This window comes from Lagenorhynchus albirostris, chromosome 4 (assembly GCF_949774975.1).
Source record: "Lagenorhynchus albirostris chromosome 4, mLagAlb1.1, whole genome shotgun sequence".
Lineage (NCBI taxonomy): Eukaryota > Metazoa > Chordata > Mammalia > Artiodactyla > Delphinidae > Lagenorhynchus > Lagenorhynchus albirostris.
In genome coordinates this window covers 127863162-127880668 of record NC_083098.1, presented here as the reverse complement: position 1 = coordinate 127880668, position 17507 = coordinate 127863162, and the positions used below count along the sequence as shown (strand labels likewise).

At 39.8% G+C, this 17507-nt stretch overlaps 1 protein-coding gene across 1 annotated transcript in view; it reads left to right on the top strand.

Moving 5' to 3' along the window:
• PRDM5 (PR/SET domain 5) overlaps positions 1 to 17507 on the top strand; it is a 206369-nt gene that overhangs the window by 54870 nt on the left and 133992 nt on the right. The window contains exon 3 of the mRNA XM_060147419.1: positions 12018 to 12140. Coding sequence (XP_060003402.1) covers positions 12018 to 12140 — 123 coding nt within the window. The remainder of the gene's footprint in view (positions 1 to 12017; positions 12141 to 17507) is intronic.

Sequence of the window (17507 nt, the reverse complement as noted above, 5' to 3'; positions counted from 1 at the left end):
GTGGCTTGTCCATCTGAGGAGTGGAGAATCTCCCTCATGTCAAATTCCTCTCATGCTTTCTAGCTCTCTGACTTCTTTTCTGCTATCAGCCAGAGAAAACTCTGCTTTTAAGCATCTTGTGTGATTGGATTAGGCTGTCCCCAAGGATAGTCTTCTATCTGCAGTACAGCATAATCATAGTGATATCTCATCGTACTCAAGGTTCCACTCACACTCAAACAGGAGGACATTCTACAAGGGTGAGGGTCCTGAGGAGTTATTCTTAGAATTCTGCGTATCGGTCAGCGGCTGGTGACCCAGGTTGTAAGTATATTGAGGTAGTGTAATGTGGTGGGCTCAGGAATTAGATCGTCTGGTTCAGACTCTAGCTCTAGTACTTAACTAACTGTGAAAGCTTGGACAAATCATTTATTCTCTTTGTGCCTCAGTTTCATCATCTGTTAAATGTAGTTAATATGTAACACCTACCTCATAGGTTATTTCAAGGAGTAAATTATATAACACCTGCAAAGGTGCTTAGCAAAGTGCCAGATACATAATAAACACTCAACTAACAGCTGTTTCTATTATTATTATTTGTTATTTAAAGCAGTATCATTTTCTTTTATGTTTTGGTTTTCATAGAGTGAATTTGACTGAATCAAAGGCGTATTTTCGGTAAGAGTGACATGATACCCAAATGAGAGCCTTTTGTCACGGGATCTGACTCATGTGAGCATCCCTCAGGTGGAAGTGTGAGTGCTTTTCCCCTCTTCCAGGCAGAAGATGTGTGTTCTTAGATTGCTTGGGCCAGGTGTGTGTAGGTGTATACCTGTGTGTAGTGCCGTGGGAGATGGGTAGAGTGACCTGGGCTGAGACAAGACAAATCAGCATGTGAAGGGCCTCCTATGTCATGCCAAGGACTTCTGGCAGAAAATAGGCAGCTTCTAAATAGGCGTTAGCATGGGGAGATGGGTGAATTACAGAGAGGACTCTGAGGAGAGTGTGGAGCATGGATTTGAAGATAGATTTTGAGTCACTGTGGAAAAATACTCAATTAGGAAAATGCTCTTTATGTTCAGATAGTAGATCATTGCCAGAACATACCCCAAATCCAGTAGTTTTCCTTGACATCTTAACAAGAAAAGTTTAGGATGCTCTGATGGAGGTGAGGCTGGTCAGTCCTGGTGTATGCTCTTGGTCAGAAAGAGGCAGAGCATCTGATCCAGAAGCAGGTCCAGGTGTGGGATTTGAGTCCAAGGGTAGATAAGAATCTAGGAGGTCAGTCTTGGAGGAGCATCTGAGCTGCTGCCCAGGAACTATAATCTGCCATCTGGGTTACCCATCCCCGAGGAGTGGGACTGCTGGCATGTAGGGGACCAAAGAGCACCGACTGGCAGGGACCTGGGCTGGCCTTCATCTGGCCTTGGACGAATCCAACAGCGCATGACTGTGCCCTGTTAAAAAGAAGTCGGGATTGAGGGAAAGGAATCCAGTGAATAGAGTGAGTACGTTGTATGTGAAGCAAGCTGGGTGGGATCCCAGTCACTTAGGGACTTGGTTGGAAATGAGATAGCAGATTATCCCATGAGAGAACAAGTCAAGAATGCAATTTTAGGATTTTGTAGTAGCAGAGTTGGAGCAGGATTGATAGCAGGGCTGATTTAGCAATAGCATGGACTGAATAATCTCAGTGTCTGCCCATATTCTTCTCAAGCAGGCCATGAGCTGGTCTCAGAGGTGCAGGGATTTGAGAGTGAGGATTAAGTGGCCTGAGTGGTAGAGTCAGAGGGCCCACAAAGATAGCCCAGTAAGCCCCGGGTCTTTGGAAGGGACCACACTCTGGAAGAGTCCCTTGGATTCTCCAAGATTCTTTTTCTCAAGGACTCTTTCCCAGGGGGATTTCTCATTTCCGTTGACTCCCTAGGCCTGGGCGTATATGGCCAGCTGCAAAGAAATCAGATCAAGGGGAAAGCCCCAGCTTTCTTTATCAGAAAACATCCTCTGCTGCGCTATTTGTGTTCCAGGTTTGGATGGCATTCCTTGCCAGCCCTTTTGTTGCCAGAGCATGATTGATGCCAGACACAGCTTGGTCTGTAGCAGGGAGACACTCCTGTTTCAGTGACCCTGCTTCCGGGCAACATGCGCCTTTTGGCAGAATTCTAGAAAATGAGCTACAGTAAGAGAGAATTATGTACAACGTGGTGGTTGTGGCCCCTTCTGAGGCTGTCCTTCTGTTCACATTTGCAAGATAGGAAGTAAGAACTTTCTCTGTAAATTTTGAGTGAGAAACCTAAATCTTTCAGGAGCAGGTGAAGATCCACTCCTTGAAGAAGACTTCTTTTTCTGAACACTCCTTAATTCGGAGGATATACTGTTAATTACCCTTACTGATACTGTCCTGTGATACTCAAGGGCCTTCTATGAATTGTACGTGAGGGTCATATTCCAGCATCTTTCCACTGTATCATGACAACTATAGAGAGTAGGGAATCCTTGGCCAACCCACCTGAAGGGCTAGATGTGTGGGAGGAGGATTTGAGAAGAATTTTCTACTTTCTTCTCTGCTTGCATATGACATAAATATTATTTACATTCTGTGTTTGTATTCCTTCCTGTAGCTACCTTAAATATGCCTGTCTATCTTGTTTTGTCTGCTTTGGATTCAGACCTTCTAGGGGAACGGTCTGTCTGATTTTCCTTCTTCTATACTCTATTTTTCAGGTATTAGGTGCCAACTTTCAAGGCTTCTAAACTTCCTACCCGTACCTCTTTCCAGAGCCTTATTATTTCACATCTAGCTCATGGTAATAGCCTATTTAATTCTTTTTCCTTTCATAAAATTTTCCCTCCACACGCAGTCCATCCTGTGTATTAGAGTTGTTGGATGCCTACCCGTCATCCATTCTCCTTCATCCTTCCCAGTTGAATCCTCTTTCCTACTTTCCACTCTCCCTCCATGTAGTAGTACATTATCACCAAGAAGATGATTCCTGCTGGGCCGCATCCTGATTAGCCTTTGCACTTTCTGTTAGGTGAGGCACAAAACTTCCTAATTGACACATTTCCCGTTTACTTCTTGTTATTTCTCTGAATTTGCTGCCTGAACCACCACATTTGAGTCCCCTTGTTCTTTACTAGCTGTGTCTTCCCAACCAGTGTCATTCATCTTGCTTCCTCTGCGCAAAATGCCTCAGCTGCTCTACCATTCTTTCATTGGGATAACATTCCCTGCAGTGGAATCACAGCTTATGCAGGGCTTAGGTTCTGAAACCAGTTCATATGGCAACAATCTCATGTCATTAAAATTATGGACCATGAAAAGGAACGGTCCTAACTATAATATTTATTTTCTTTCTTTGATTTTTTCTTATTATTTTTTCCTTTCATTGAATGGATGTAGTTTAATTTGTGTAATTTAAATATGAGTATGATAAAACTGTTGATCTTGAAATGATTTTCTACCTCTTCTCTTGACAAATTTGTATGCCATTCATTCAGCAACTGGAACTAGCCTCATCTTGTGTGTTGGGGATTCCCAAGACTACCCCACATTCAGAGATTCACTAGAAGGACTCCTGGGACTCAGTATATAGTTGTACTCATGGGTAAGATTTATTTCAGTGATGTAGCGAGGCGGTACAGCTGGATCATAAGGGAAGAAGGCTCAGGTAGAGTCTGGAGGAACCCACGTATAGATTTCCTAACGCTTTCTCCCTCCCATGAGGGGTCACACAGAGCTCACTCTTCTCCCAGTCATGAAGAAGCAGCCACACACATGTGATGTTTCTGTACAGGGAGACCCATTAGAAATTCAGTACCCAAGATTTTTCCTGGGGGCTTGTAGGCACCTTCTGCCTTAGCATGCACCAAAATTCCAGATTCCCAGAAGAAAAGCAGGTGTTCAGCATAAACCGTAGTGTTTACACTGTCCAGGAACAGTGAACCACCCTTACCCATTAACTATTTACTGGGGGCACCCTGAGAACACAAGTTCCCATTGCCAGTCAAAGGCCAATCTTACAAGCAGGCCTCTGAGGGCTGCTGGGTTTACTCCTTTCGCAAACCTTGTCTACTGAAAGATTTTCATCACATACTCTTTTCTAATATTCTATTTTCACTTTGGTCCATCCTCAGGACTTGGAACTGTGTGTTACTTTACATCTGTATGTACTAAATGTTTTTGAAATGAATGAAGTTTATTTTATTTGTACATCTACTTTATAATAACCAGGCATTGCTCTGTGGGTTTTTTGTTTAAATCATGTTTTGTTTCTTTATTAATACTGAAGATGTTGAATAAAGGAACTATATTCTAGAATTTCATTTGTTGCTTCTCATGGCATGTTTTAAAATAACTGATAAAGAACTGCACAGTAGATGTTGTTAAATAAATGTTGCTTACTGATAACTAATGTTACCTTTTAGAATTCTTCAGCACAGAACTGTGGTTGTTGGATGATGATAAGAAGGGAAAGGATGAACCTTGGTGATTGGGAAATACTTGATTGCCTTAGGTGTATTCTTATAATAAGATAATTCATTTGTTTCTTTATCGAGGAAGTTGCGTATATTTTGAAGACGTGAATGAAGAGAGTACAGTTAATTTAAATGGGCTGGGCAGGTTCAATTTTAATAGCTGTAGAAAAGCTATATATTTAGGAAAAATCTAAAAACAGTGACTGCACCAGTGGAATTTGGGTTAGGAGATAAGAATCAAAGGAAAAACGGATCTTTCTTTTTCTTTTCATTTTTTCTCCCTGTGGACTGCACAGTGCTCTTTGTTATTCAGTGTTTCTATAACCCTTGCCCAGAAACGTTCAGATACAAAGCATCATCTTTTAAAAACAATATCAAAACTATGATCTCTGGATCTTGGAGATTATCATTGTTTTTTTATATGACCAACTCTTTGAAATGCTTTCATGTCTGATAAGTAGAATTTTGCTACTAAAATTTTCATATTTTTGCCATATTTTCTGTGTCCTTTTAATATACCGTAGGGAGGGTTCTCCAAAAGCTGACTTCAAGGCTTTGTCTAAGTCTCAAATCTGTATTAAAAATTGAGCAACGCTATAGGCTCATAAAACTTTAACCAGATTTAAAGTTTTGTGAATCATTTCTAATGGATCTGATGGATCACACCAAATTGTCAAAAGACATGCTGACTTTATTAATGTGGTTTTCTGATTCTTTGGTGAAATAATACTTTACTTATAGAGAAGTTACCTGTCTTATGATATTGACAAAATCAAATGTAAAAAAAAAAAGCCACTAAGCAGTCCCAATGGATGCCACAGTATTTATACACTATCTTTTGCATGTTCTTTACAGGAAACCCCTAAAGCGGTGGGTATAATAAGCTAATGCCAGCTAAATTTACTTTATTCTGTATGCAGTAAAAAACTAGTCTATCCAAAAATGTCACTGAAATCTGACTGTCTGAACATGTTTATAAAACTGTAGAAAGGGACAGTGGCTACACTGCTAAGGCTCTCTCATAAATTTACCATGGAAAAGATGATATGCTTTTCACTGTGTCTTTCACGTTGTCATGTCAGTTATTTCTTCTTTTAAAAAATTAGCCCAATTTAAAAAGTACTTTGAAAAGCAAGATATGGAGTGCTTTTCAAGTAAGTCTCTCATTACCTCTTATAAATTATTTTTGAACTTTTAAAGGAAATAAAGGCAAGACAGTTAAAAAAAAGACACATTAGCTGAGCTTTTAGTGAATAAAATATTTATTGAGACAGTACCAAATAAAAGGTTTCCATCTCTGAAACAATCTGTACAGGTGCCCAAGTACAGGATTTGCTTACCTACAGAAACCTAACCGAGTTCCTCAGTTAAACTTGCCTTTGACGGTATCAGGAGAACTTCCTTGATACAGCTTACGTGATTAAAAAGGCAACCTCAGCTAAGATGTGGCAACCAAAAAAGCTTTTGTGATTTTAAATTGCGTCAGTAGAGACAGTGCCCAGATCATAATAGTCCTTTGTGTGCTGACTTCTGTCCCGTGTTAAGAGAGTTTTGACAGATTAGTGTGCATCTATATGGGGACAACCAGGATGGTGAAGGAACGTTTATCACATCAGACAAGGAAAGAGTTATTTTCTTGTAGAAGAGAAAGTGTAGAGAAGGAGGGACTCCAGCCTTCAGAAATTTGAAGGGCTGTATGTATGTAGGAGAGAAATTAAAACTACTGAAAGGACAGAGCTGGGATTGAATGCAGTTGGTCACAGAGCAACATGTTTGAATTTGGCGTAAGGAAGAGTGTCAACTCAGCTGAAACTACACCTGGGTTTGCTACTACCTACTAATGGCACCTGTTCTTACTTCAGGTGTCCAAGCAGAGGCTACTTGTATGTATTTGGGTTTGAATAGGGGTTTTTAGGATATCCTTCATGTTTGTTCCTTGGAAAAGCTGACATGGCAGAAAAATGGTACATACGTGCCCAGCTGTGCCGTTGAAAGCAGTGTTCGTCTTTGAGAATGTCTGTTAGTTGCTGTGAGCCTCACTTTCCTCAGTGTACTGATAACTTTGTGATTGCAAAATATTCATTGGTATAAAGAAGTCATGCATCTTATTCCTTTGAGGCTCACGCAGTGTCTGTGAGGTCACAGGGCAGGGACTGTCATCCCCATTTTAGAGGTCGGGAGACCATGGCTCAGCTCAGCTAGAGGAAATGACTCACCCTATGCGATACAGTCAGAACTTGGATCACATCTGGCCTTTTGATTCCTGGTCCAGCATTTTTACCATTTTTTACCACTCTAGAATGCCTTCTTGAGGTTCCTTCCAGCTTGAAATATTTAGGGCACTAATTATTTATAATGAAAAAGACTTTATTTTTCTCATCAGTCTTTTTAAGTTATTTAATTTTGTGTGTATTATATTATGGATGTTATTCAGTAAAGAGTCATCTGTAAAAGCCTGTGTTTTCCCTCTGTGTGCTTTGCCGTCTGAGGACGGGGGTTCTGGGGATTAGGATCATGAGACACTATGTGGGGGAGATATAAGTAGATACGCTACGGTGATATGTGTGTGTGTGTTTAAAGGCACCAAAGCTGGGAAGAATTTTAGACTGAATACTTTGAAAAATCAACAGGAAAGGGCATCCCTGGTGGCGCAGTGGTTGAGAGTCCGCCTGCCAATGCAGGGGACACGGGTCCGTGCCCCGGTCCAGGAAGATCCCACATGCCGCGGAGCGGCTGGGCCCGTGAGCCATGGCCGCTGAGCCTGCGCGTCCGGAGCCTGTGCTCTGCAACGGGAGAGGCCACAACAGTGAGAGGCCCGCGTACCGCAAAAAAAAAAAAAAAATCAACAGGAAAAAACCATCCCTTTGCTTAGAAACTGTAAATCATTAGCATTTCCTAGGGATGATCTTTGCTGATTTCTGAAAGTGTGTCTCTTTAGTTTAAATCTGACAACAGTGTGCTGTCAGAACTGATTATTTGAGCACACTTAGTTTTTTGTGGTCCTAAAGATATCATGAAGCCTGGGTAATTAAATACTGAAGGCAGGGCATCTGGCCTTCAGTTAAAAACAATTGCCGAAAGAATGCCTGTAATTTAAATACAAAAATATGATGACATTTTATCCTCTAAAGACATCCATACTCTAAATCTTAGTTCTTAAAACTACCTTCTTTGAAAAGTCTTGTTGAAAGACAGAAAGGAAAATATATTTTCTTTAATAAATCAACATAACATATTGTGACTTCTAATTAAGGATATTATTTGTATATTTTTGGAACTGACTATATTTCACTGCCATTAAATTTTACCATATGTTAAATAAAATTCCATTGGGTACATTTTGCCCTGTCTGGGGACCAATCTGGCTGATTAGCTTTGCTCTGGGAACCCTGATGTCCTGTATGTGTTGAGTGAAAGATTCCTCAGGCATTCAGAATAATTGAAGGAAAATAATAGAGTAACGTTGTCGACCCTTCTGCTGTGAAAATGAACCATCCAAGTAATAAATAAGCTTTTCTGTCTATAGTTGACACAATTTAACAGGGAAAATATTTAAATTTAAGGAAAGAAAAATTCTTATATATTTTATTTGATTACATAGTTCCATTTCTTTCATTTACATGTTAGGGTTTACTTTTGTGGAGCTGAATCTTTCTGTGATTTCTTCTGTCCTTTGCTGGGTGGGAAGACAAAGTGTGACATATTTAATGCTGCTGATCTTTAATCTGGAAAAAAGACAGATCCGTTGTAGCACATTGTCTTGGACCTTGCAAAAGGACGTCGGTAGCATTTGACAGAGCGGAGAACCTGCCAGGTTCCTGCGCAGTGATAATTTTCATTTAATATACAGTGACAGAGTCCTAGAGATATGAATGCCTGGATTAAAGGGGGAAGGTTTTCATTTTCACACGAGGGTTTCTTTCCCTTTCCTACTTTAGCTAACTTATTTTTGTGTAACTGGCTTAGGAAGACTGTGCAGATCACAGTTTGGGATTGAGATGGTTTTTACTGCAAGATGAGAATTGGACTTATTTGTAGGCCCCAGGTATTCAGAAGATGACCCTCCGTAGGACAGTAACCAATACACTTCATTTCCATGAAAATTCAAATAGAATAAGATGGCATTTGGAAGGCTAGTTTTGAAAGGAAAAACAATACACATTGGCTGCAAAGGTCAGTTCGATGCTGGAACATGGTACTAAGAGAAATTTTGGATCTTCTTTATTCATTAGTCTTTAAAAAATGTTCAATTTATTCCCTCAGGGTTCAGTATCAAATTAAAATAGATAAATGGAGACTTTAATAATAGCCATCTGTCTAGAGTTTTTTTGATTTGGTTTCTCTGGGAAGAGGAAAGATGGATTAGATTATCCTTGGATGTCTCTTAGATATTTCAGTGAGGAGAATGCCGGGGTTAGGGTAGGAAGAGAAAAGTCATGTGAGCAGATAATCCAGCAGCTTGCAGTGAAGTGTTGAGGACTGGAATGGAGGAACGAGGAAAGGACCAGCCACTCGAAAGCTGGAGAAAACAGGTAGCCTGCAAAGACTGTGCAGGGACTTAAGAGTCACTTGGGTAAGGATGTTTAGAGTGGAACAAATGGGCAATGGCTCTGTTAATGAACAAAACAAGTTATCTCAAATATGAATGTGTAGGCCACTGTAGTATATCATTATAGTGTTGTTATGAGAGTATAAGTGATAATATATAAATTTAGATTATTGAATGTGATAAATCTTGTAAGAATTTTAATAAAAAATTAAATTGTGCATGTCTCTTAAGCCAGAATATGATGTGAGAAGGTAATAGATAACCAGAAAGTGCATACATCTAATGGACTGGAATTGAGTTGCCGAGTCATTCAACATAGCTGGAGCCAAAGGGCCTGGGAGAAAGCTGAAAAAATAAGGAACAAACAATGCCCCTGGTAAAATGGGCTTATTATAATAAGTCACAGAGAAATCTTTGTTGTGTTTCACATCTTTGAAGAAAGAATTTCAAATGTCAAACACATCTGATATATATTGTACTTAATACTGGGTAACAAATGTATAGCTAAGAAGAGCCATTAACCAGTTTCTGTAGGTAGTTTTCTCCTCTCAAATGCGGTCTGCCATGGGCGAGCACGCTGGTGTTTCCCTACATAGAATCAGTTGGACTGTGTGGATTTCAACAACAGTTGTAGGTTTTAAGATTTCAGTTCTGAGAAAATTTATCTTTCAGGTATCTAGTGGCGATGCTACCTGTTCTGCTTAATTTAGTTGTTTGTCAATATAAACAGTTTTGTTACTGTAGCTGTGGAGGAGCCTGGAAAGGAGATTTTATACCCAGATATTTAGAATTACCTTTTTACTCTGCTTAAACACATGTGAACTGGTGTCCTCTTTGAAGAGGGGTTGTAGAGTGTCCTATTTTTCCCAGCAGTGTGGCTGGACATTTTTGGCATCACCCAGTGGGCAGTGAGGGTTCTGAGTTAACGGGTAAGCAGGAAGGCAGGACAGTTTTCAAGGGCCTCCCAAAGCAGATCTCAGCGTGAGATTGTTATTTAGTGAGAAATTCCCATAGCTTCACACCTAAACATACGAGATGTAAATATGATGTATTTATAGTCTTACGTTCTTTTAGCGATTACAGTATTGAAAATTAAATCCCTGCTTTCCAGTGAGGGTCTGCCATTTATTAGAGAGATTTTTAAATGATTATTGAGGATCCTTGGGCCCTTAAGAAAACAGGGATTGTTTGAGAAACATGGCAGATATAAGATACAAGGGGCAGGCTAACTGTAGTTTTTCCCAGACAATATGTATTAGAATCTTGAATATCAGTCCTTGCAGTGCATGCAGCAGATGTTCTTACACAGCAGCTTTTGGGTAACTTGACCTGTAGGGGTGGCTTCTTGGTTTCCAGGTCAGTGCACGATCTGGCCTGTGGCAGCCTGTCTGATCTCAACGCCCACCATGGCCTATGGCAGCCTGTCTGATCTCAACGCCCACCATGGCCTATGGCAGCCTGTCTGATCTCAACGCCCACCATGGCCTATGGCAGCCTGTCTGATCTCAACGCCCACCACGGCCTATGCCAGCCTGTCTGATCTCAACGCCCACCATTGTCTTGGTGCTCCTGTTCCAGCCTCATGACCTTCTTGCTATTCTTTATTTGTTTCCAACTCAGGGCCTTTCTGTTTGCCCTTCACTTGCTGTTCCCTCTAGCCTGGAACCACACTTTCCTGAGCTCTCCCCTGGGCTGTGCCCTCCCTTCATTTAGGACTCTTTTCAGGTCATCTCATCAGAGAGGCTTTGCCTGACCAGCTCATCTGGAAGAGCCCTTCTCCCCTCACTCTGCATCCTCCTCTTATCCTTTAGTTGTCTTCGTAGCACTTACCTTTACCTGAAGTTATATTCTGTGCTTGTTTGCTCTTAAGTGCTGTGAGGTCAGGCTTCATCTCTCTGTCTTGTTCACTGAAAGATTCCCAGTGCATTAGCAGTACTTGGCACCATGGTAGGGACTCAGTCAGTATTTGTTCAGTGAATGAATGATTGTCCAAATGTATCATGAAAATACGTACCTTATTAGGCTAGTTGTGCTTTACTTTATAAAAGTTTGGAGGTCTGGGATTTGTTTTTTCCCACTCCAAGTCAGTGAAGGTATAGTGTTTATATTTGTGTTACTTGGTGTTAGAGATGTGGAGTGCTAATCACTCATTGCTTCCCCCCTCCTCTCCTCAATTCCAGTTGAATATAAACACACAATGAACATTGGGTAGAGATTGGTATATGTTTTATTAAACTGAACAAGTGCCCAGTACCCTACAATGCAGAGGTTTTGAGAAGCTAGATTCGAAGCAACTTGGATTCAAGAATGCCCAGTGGAGTACTTGCTCCTTTGGCAGTTACCCTCCTCCCCTGATTGAGAGTTGAGTAAATCTGACCGGGAGGGTATATGGCAAGAAACAAAAAACAGAGAGCCCACCGTCGTTCTCAGCAAGACATGAGCAGGCCGTGAAAAGACAAAATTGAACTTGTTTTATTCATCCACTAGTTAAAAATGTGAAGTGTGGCCCAGGGGATGTCAGATTCCACTGGTTAGATTAGCAAATTCTCCGCATATGGAAATGATTCCGTAGGCAGGTGGAGAGAGAAATTGAAAGGATTTATCCAGCTCCACCCCTCCCACTTGGGGAACCAAGCAGCCCTGCCGTCTTGGGTGGAAAGAAAGGGGATGGTTTGCAATTATAGTTATCCCCTGAACAATTGCATTTGTGACACATATATTGAAATACACCTACAAATAAATAATCTTGACCAGAAAAGAGCTATCAACACAGGATGTTTCTGAGAGTTGATTGCAATTGTGAGTCATCTAGACATCTGCCAAATTAAAGTAGGCTCTGTTTGTACATATGTTTAAAGGGAAGAACGGATGTTAATCCAGCATCTATTCAACACCTGTTAATAAGAAAGGAATACTTATAAAAAATATCATGTTATTTTTAGTATGGGTAATCTATTTAGTATGGTTAGTATTAACTTCAAGTACAAATTCAGGAGCTTTTATGTTTCAGGTTCGTGGGAGTAAGGGAGAAGTTCTGTACATATTGGATGCTACCAACCCACGGCACTCCAACTGGCTTCGCTTTGTCCATGAGGCACCATCTCAGGAGCAGAAGAACTTGGCTGCCATTCAGGTGAGCTTATTTGCTTCTTATTTGTACTCTGTACTGCGAGGGGAATGAACTAATTTATAACTGTACTCCCTGTTTTAAATTTATTTCCCAATGACCTACTTCAAATAACAGTAACTAACTCATAAAAGCAGAGAAATCTTATCTAGGCAGCATGTGCAGGAAAGGGCAAGCCTAGCTGTAAATTGACACCAGATCACTCACTTTATGAGAATCCTTGAGGGAATGAATTACATGGGCTGATATTGTCCTTGGCGGATTCTGCTTTCAAGTACTTCTAATTCACTCAGTGAATGTTTACTGATAGTTTTTCTGTTTGATGGTTTATTTGGCTCATAGCACCATATTCTGTGTTATTGTTTGGGAAAGGCTTCATGGAGAAAGTTTATTTGGGTATATCCCTGTGACTGTACTCTGAGCTTCTTGAGGGTATTGTATTACTCAGGGTTTTCAGAGAAACAGAACCAATAGGATCTATGTATCTATATCTGTATATCTATATCTATGATGTATAGCTATCTACCTGTCAGTCCATCCATCCATCCATCCATCCAGAGAGAGAAAGAAAGAGACTGAGAAAGAGGCTCATTGTAAGGAATTGGAGGCTGGCAAGTCCAAAATCTGCAGAGCCGATGTCCCACTTTGAGTCCAGAGGCAACAGGCTGCTGTAGAACAAGGAACAGCTGATGGATGGTCTAGTTCAAGTCTGCTGACTGGAAGGCTGCTGTAGAATCAGCAAGAGCTAGTGTCCCACTTGAAAGGCTGTCAGGCCCGAAGCGTGGATATTCCAGTTTAAAGGCCATCAGGCAAAAGAATTCTCTTTTACTTGGGGGAAGGAGACCCTTTTGTTCTTGTCAGGACTTCAGCTGATTGGCCGAGACCCACCTACATTGTGGAGGGCAATCTCCTTTACTCAAATTCATGCATTAAAACGTTAATCTCATTCAAAAGCACCCTCACAGAAAAACCCAGAGTAGTGTTTGAAAGACTGTCTGGGTGCCCTGTGGCCCAGTCAAGCTGGTACATAAAATTAACTCTGCCAGGTGGGATCAATGTTTTCCTGAATTCTGTATGCCTATATCTTAGTATAGTGCTACACACAACATTAGTCTCTAATACAAACTGTGAGTTGAACTTCAGTGATCCCTCGGTGGAAATTAAGGGAAGAAGAGAAAAGGTCAAGGCAAGGAGTTTTTAGAGGGGCTCTATAATTAAAACTCACTGGACAGATCATTAAGAGAATAAAGAAACATTACATTCTGTTGGGGAATTAACTTATCACATGTGAAAACTCAGCTCCTGAATCCTAAACTGCCGAAGAGGAAGCAAAGCTATGGTTGGCAGAAGCAAGAGGGAAGGGGAAAGAATAAGGGAACTAACAGTTCTTTGAGTATTTACCCATGTGCACTATTCTAGAAGCTTCATATATATTATGTCATTTATTCAAAACTCTGAGAGCTTATGCTGATTTCACTCAATTCCAAGTCTAAAACCAACAGGAGCAAGAGGGAAAAATGCACAGAATTAGGTTTTAAAGTAACCAGAAAACACAGTCATTTAGAATATTTCATTTCCTGATGTTATTAGCTCACCAGATTTCTTCAGTAAAAAGAAGTAGTGGATCACCAGTGTGATTACTGTTTCTTTTGGTATGGATAAATGAGTGATGACTTACCAAAGGGCCACGTGGGGGATGCAAAATAGGATGTTTTGGCAGCCAGCTGTATTCAAGCCACTTTTTAGATTGTTCATGACATGTGTTGATCCAATCACATATTGAAGTTGATCTCTTTTTTTTAATTTGTAGACATTATTTTTTTTCAAGTATTTTATATTTTTTTATGGTTTTCTGAGGCATACTTATCTCACAGGATCTTCAGTTATATCCTCATTTTAATTTACAGACTCAGTTTAAGTGTTCCCTTGTAAATGTTAACAATATCAAAATTGCCTGTAGAACCATGAAACCTAATTTAGGCAAACCCATTGTTTTGTAGGTTCTTCATTATTGTGTTTTAGAGAATATTATTCTGTTTAAACTAGATTCTTTTCTTCTTATGCTTAAATAATGATTTTAAGCTGTTCTCAAATTCCTTTTTGGGCATTTCTTCCTATTGGCTGTTATTTCTGTAGCATCAGTAGCTCTCTCCATTTGCCCAAACCTTCAAGGTGTAATATGCTCAGCTTTGAGTTTTGCCCCAGAATCTCTCATCAGGTTTATCCTTGTTGAAGAGTTCCCTTCAACTGTACATTTTGCTTATACTGAATTCTTTAGTTAATGGATTACTGTCAGTAAGTGTTTGTCTCCATCTTTCGCTACCCAGATTTGCTACTCTATGCCCTGTTTATTTCATCATATCGTAGCCACCTACGCTTCTCTCCTTTTTGGTAACCAGGATTTCTAAGACTTACACAGTTTTCATGTTAATTCGGTGTATTCAGTGCAGTACTTTTCTTCCTCTATTTCAACTGTGTTTCTTTCCTTGAAAGCAAATAGGAATCTACAGAAGATGACTGTTGCAACTTTGGTACTCCAAGATGTTATTGTTTGACTTGCTAGTAGGGGGTGAAGTGGGAGTGGCAGTAGAGTAGGACTCATAAACTAGCTGGAGGCTATGTGAAGTTTCACACTTGAATTTAATTAGAATCTATGACTGTTCAGAGGCCACTGTGAGAGTCTTTGGGTGCAGAAGTGATGACAGTGCCTTTAATTCCTTTTAACGTGGTTTTGGCCTTTCATAAGGGGGGGTTGAGTGCGGTGCTACCATGTTTCTTGCCATGGAGCACAGTATGCATCTTTGCTAGCTCCCTTGAGGTAACGTCTTTCTTACTTGAACAGTAGCTGGAGAAGTGGATTGCTCAGGGTTCAAAATCACATCTGAGCTAGAGGCAGAGAGCTTAATATTTGGGTCACATGGCTGACAGTGATATCATCCTTCTGATTAGTTGGGATTATCTCCTGAGGACTGCGTTCCAGAAACACTGAATTGGTAAGAGAAGATCATAATGTTTCCTGCAAAGCATTATGAATCACTTGCCTTCCAAGTTGCATCTGAAATTCAGGGTATTCAGGAAATTTTTTATTTGAGCTGTGTGTCCCAGGAGTGAAGTAAATGAGAAACATTTGTGGCTATGTGGCTTGCTTGGTGGAAAACGTCAATACTTGGTCCAGTTTTTTTGGACAAGGGATTAAGAATTCAAGGTCTGTTTTGGCAGAGGATGGGAACTCTTTTTTGGAGACTCAGTTATACTTCTAGTTTTGCAATTTATTTGATTTTGGAAGACTTGCTTTGGAAATGATGATTTAAATATCTGAATTACTGAAGAAGGGTCTCATAGGCTAACAATTCCTCCCACATGCGCACATTTCAGAATAATCAGTTGAACTGGATGTTCAGACCCATGAAAACTATTTCTGACTAAACCAGAAAATTCTAAACATGAAAGATTTCGCTTAAAATGAACCAAGAGAATTCTTAAGCTCCGTAAGGAACGGGTGATTCTTATTAAATGCTAATTTTATTATACTAAAGGAAAAAAATATGTAATATTTGAAAAGTAATTGAACTACTTAGTGTTTTGCAGGCTTTTGAAAATTTCTGATCTTTTGGTAGAAAACTATTTGTTTAAATACAGAATTATGTCATTTAAAGTTAAAACTTGGAATTCTTTAGTCATTTCAGAGCTAGAGTATTGTATCTCATGTTCTTAAGACATGTGTCCAGACATACCTTTCCTGGGACTTTTCACAGTATATTATCTTATCAACGTAATGAAAGATGGCTTGTTGTTCTAAAAAAAAAAAAAAAAAAAGGAGCATATGGAAGAATATTTGGGTCTTGGTCCACTACTCCGTGAGGGGTGCCAGGGGATGGGGTGGTCTAACTAAGTCTAGAGGGCACTGGGCTTTGAGCTGAGCTTGTGGTATCAAAACAGTTCCACCCCGATTCCGATGTCAGTTTGGTTTCCCCATTACCAGGAAAGCTATTTTATTACATATTACTTGCTCTCCTACCTGTGCCTTGTGAGAGGATGGACAGTCTTAGACAGTTTATCCCAGAGTCTTTTCTGGTGACACATGGCATTTCAGTATGAAGAAGTGGGAGATCAAATGTGGCTCTCCAAGGAGAGCAGCAACTTGCGTGTTTTTAGAGCCCAAATAGTACTTTCTCCATTGTCATCAAGCCACCAAGGTCAACAGGCTTATCAAATTGTGTTGATGCAGAATGGTACCAGCCAAGCAGCCAACCAAAAGAAATATCAAAAGGATTTCTCACTTATACCCAAAATTATACATAGTTTCCTCTAATTCTGTTTCTTCCCTATTTCTATTTTTTTCCTATCAGATTTATACAAATGGTATTTCTACAATATTTTCTAGACTCTGTATGTTACAGAATTGTAAGGTGCAGCTCTCTGGCGATTTCCTTCAATAAAATATCAGTTAAATAACTTGCAGGTCTGTCTTTTAATGGGTTATCTTCCAGTAAGGTACATATTTGTCTTTCACTAGGGTAAAAATTTAAACTAAATTAAAATCACAAGTAATTGGTCCTATGAGGTTTTAAATACCAACCCTACTGTTGCCGTATGTTCCTACAGGGAGTGGGGGAATTTTATTACTTATCAGTTTATTATTTTCAATGAGGTTGTAGTTTATTGGTAGAAAAAATGAATATGTATAGAGAGATCTTTAAGATACATAGTGATACCTTGAAGGATGAGTTAATCCTTAATAATGATGATGTTGGCAGCTAACCCTTTCTGCATGCTTACTATACGCCAGTAAATGGTGATATGTATTAAAACCTTAATACTTACTGTGACACTATAATTATCATTTCCCTTTGTCACATGAGGATACTAGCACACGGAGAATCTAAGTGACTTGTCTGAGCCACACAGCCTGGGGGTAGCTGGATAGGATTTGAACCCTGGTGAATTATCTCCCCTGTCTACTCTCTGAACCTCTGTGCTCTGATACCTTAGAGTTGAGATAAGTTATAAAGGAGTAAAGTCAGATTTAAAAACCTTCCGGGGGAGGGATAAATTGGGAGATTGCGATTGACGTGTACACACTGCTATATATAAAATAGTTAACTAATAAGGCCCGACTGCATAGCAGAGGGAACGCTACTCAATACTCTGCAATGACCTATATGGGAAAAGAATCTAAAAAAGAGTAGGTATATGTATATGTATAACTGATTCACTTTGCTGTACACCTGAAACTATAACACAACATTGTAAATCAACTAACTATACTCCGATAACAATTAAAAAAAAAAACTTCCATATGTCTGAACTTGCTACTTACATATTTTGAAACTGCTGAAAATTTGCAGAACAATTTAATTTTTAAAAATATAT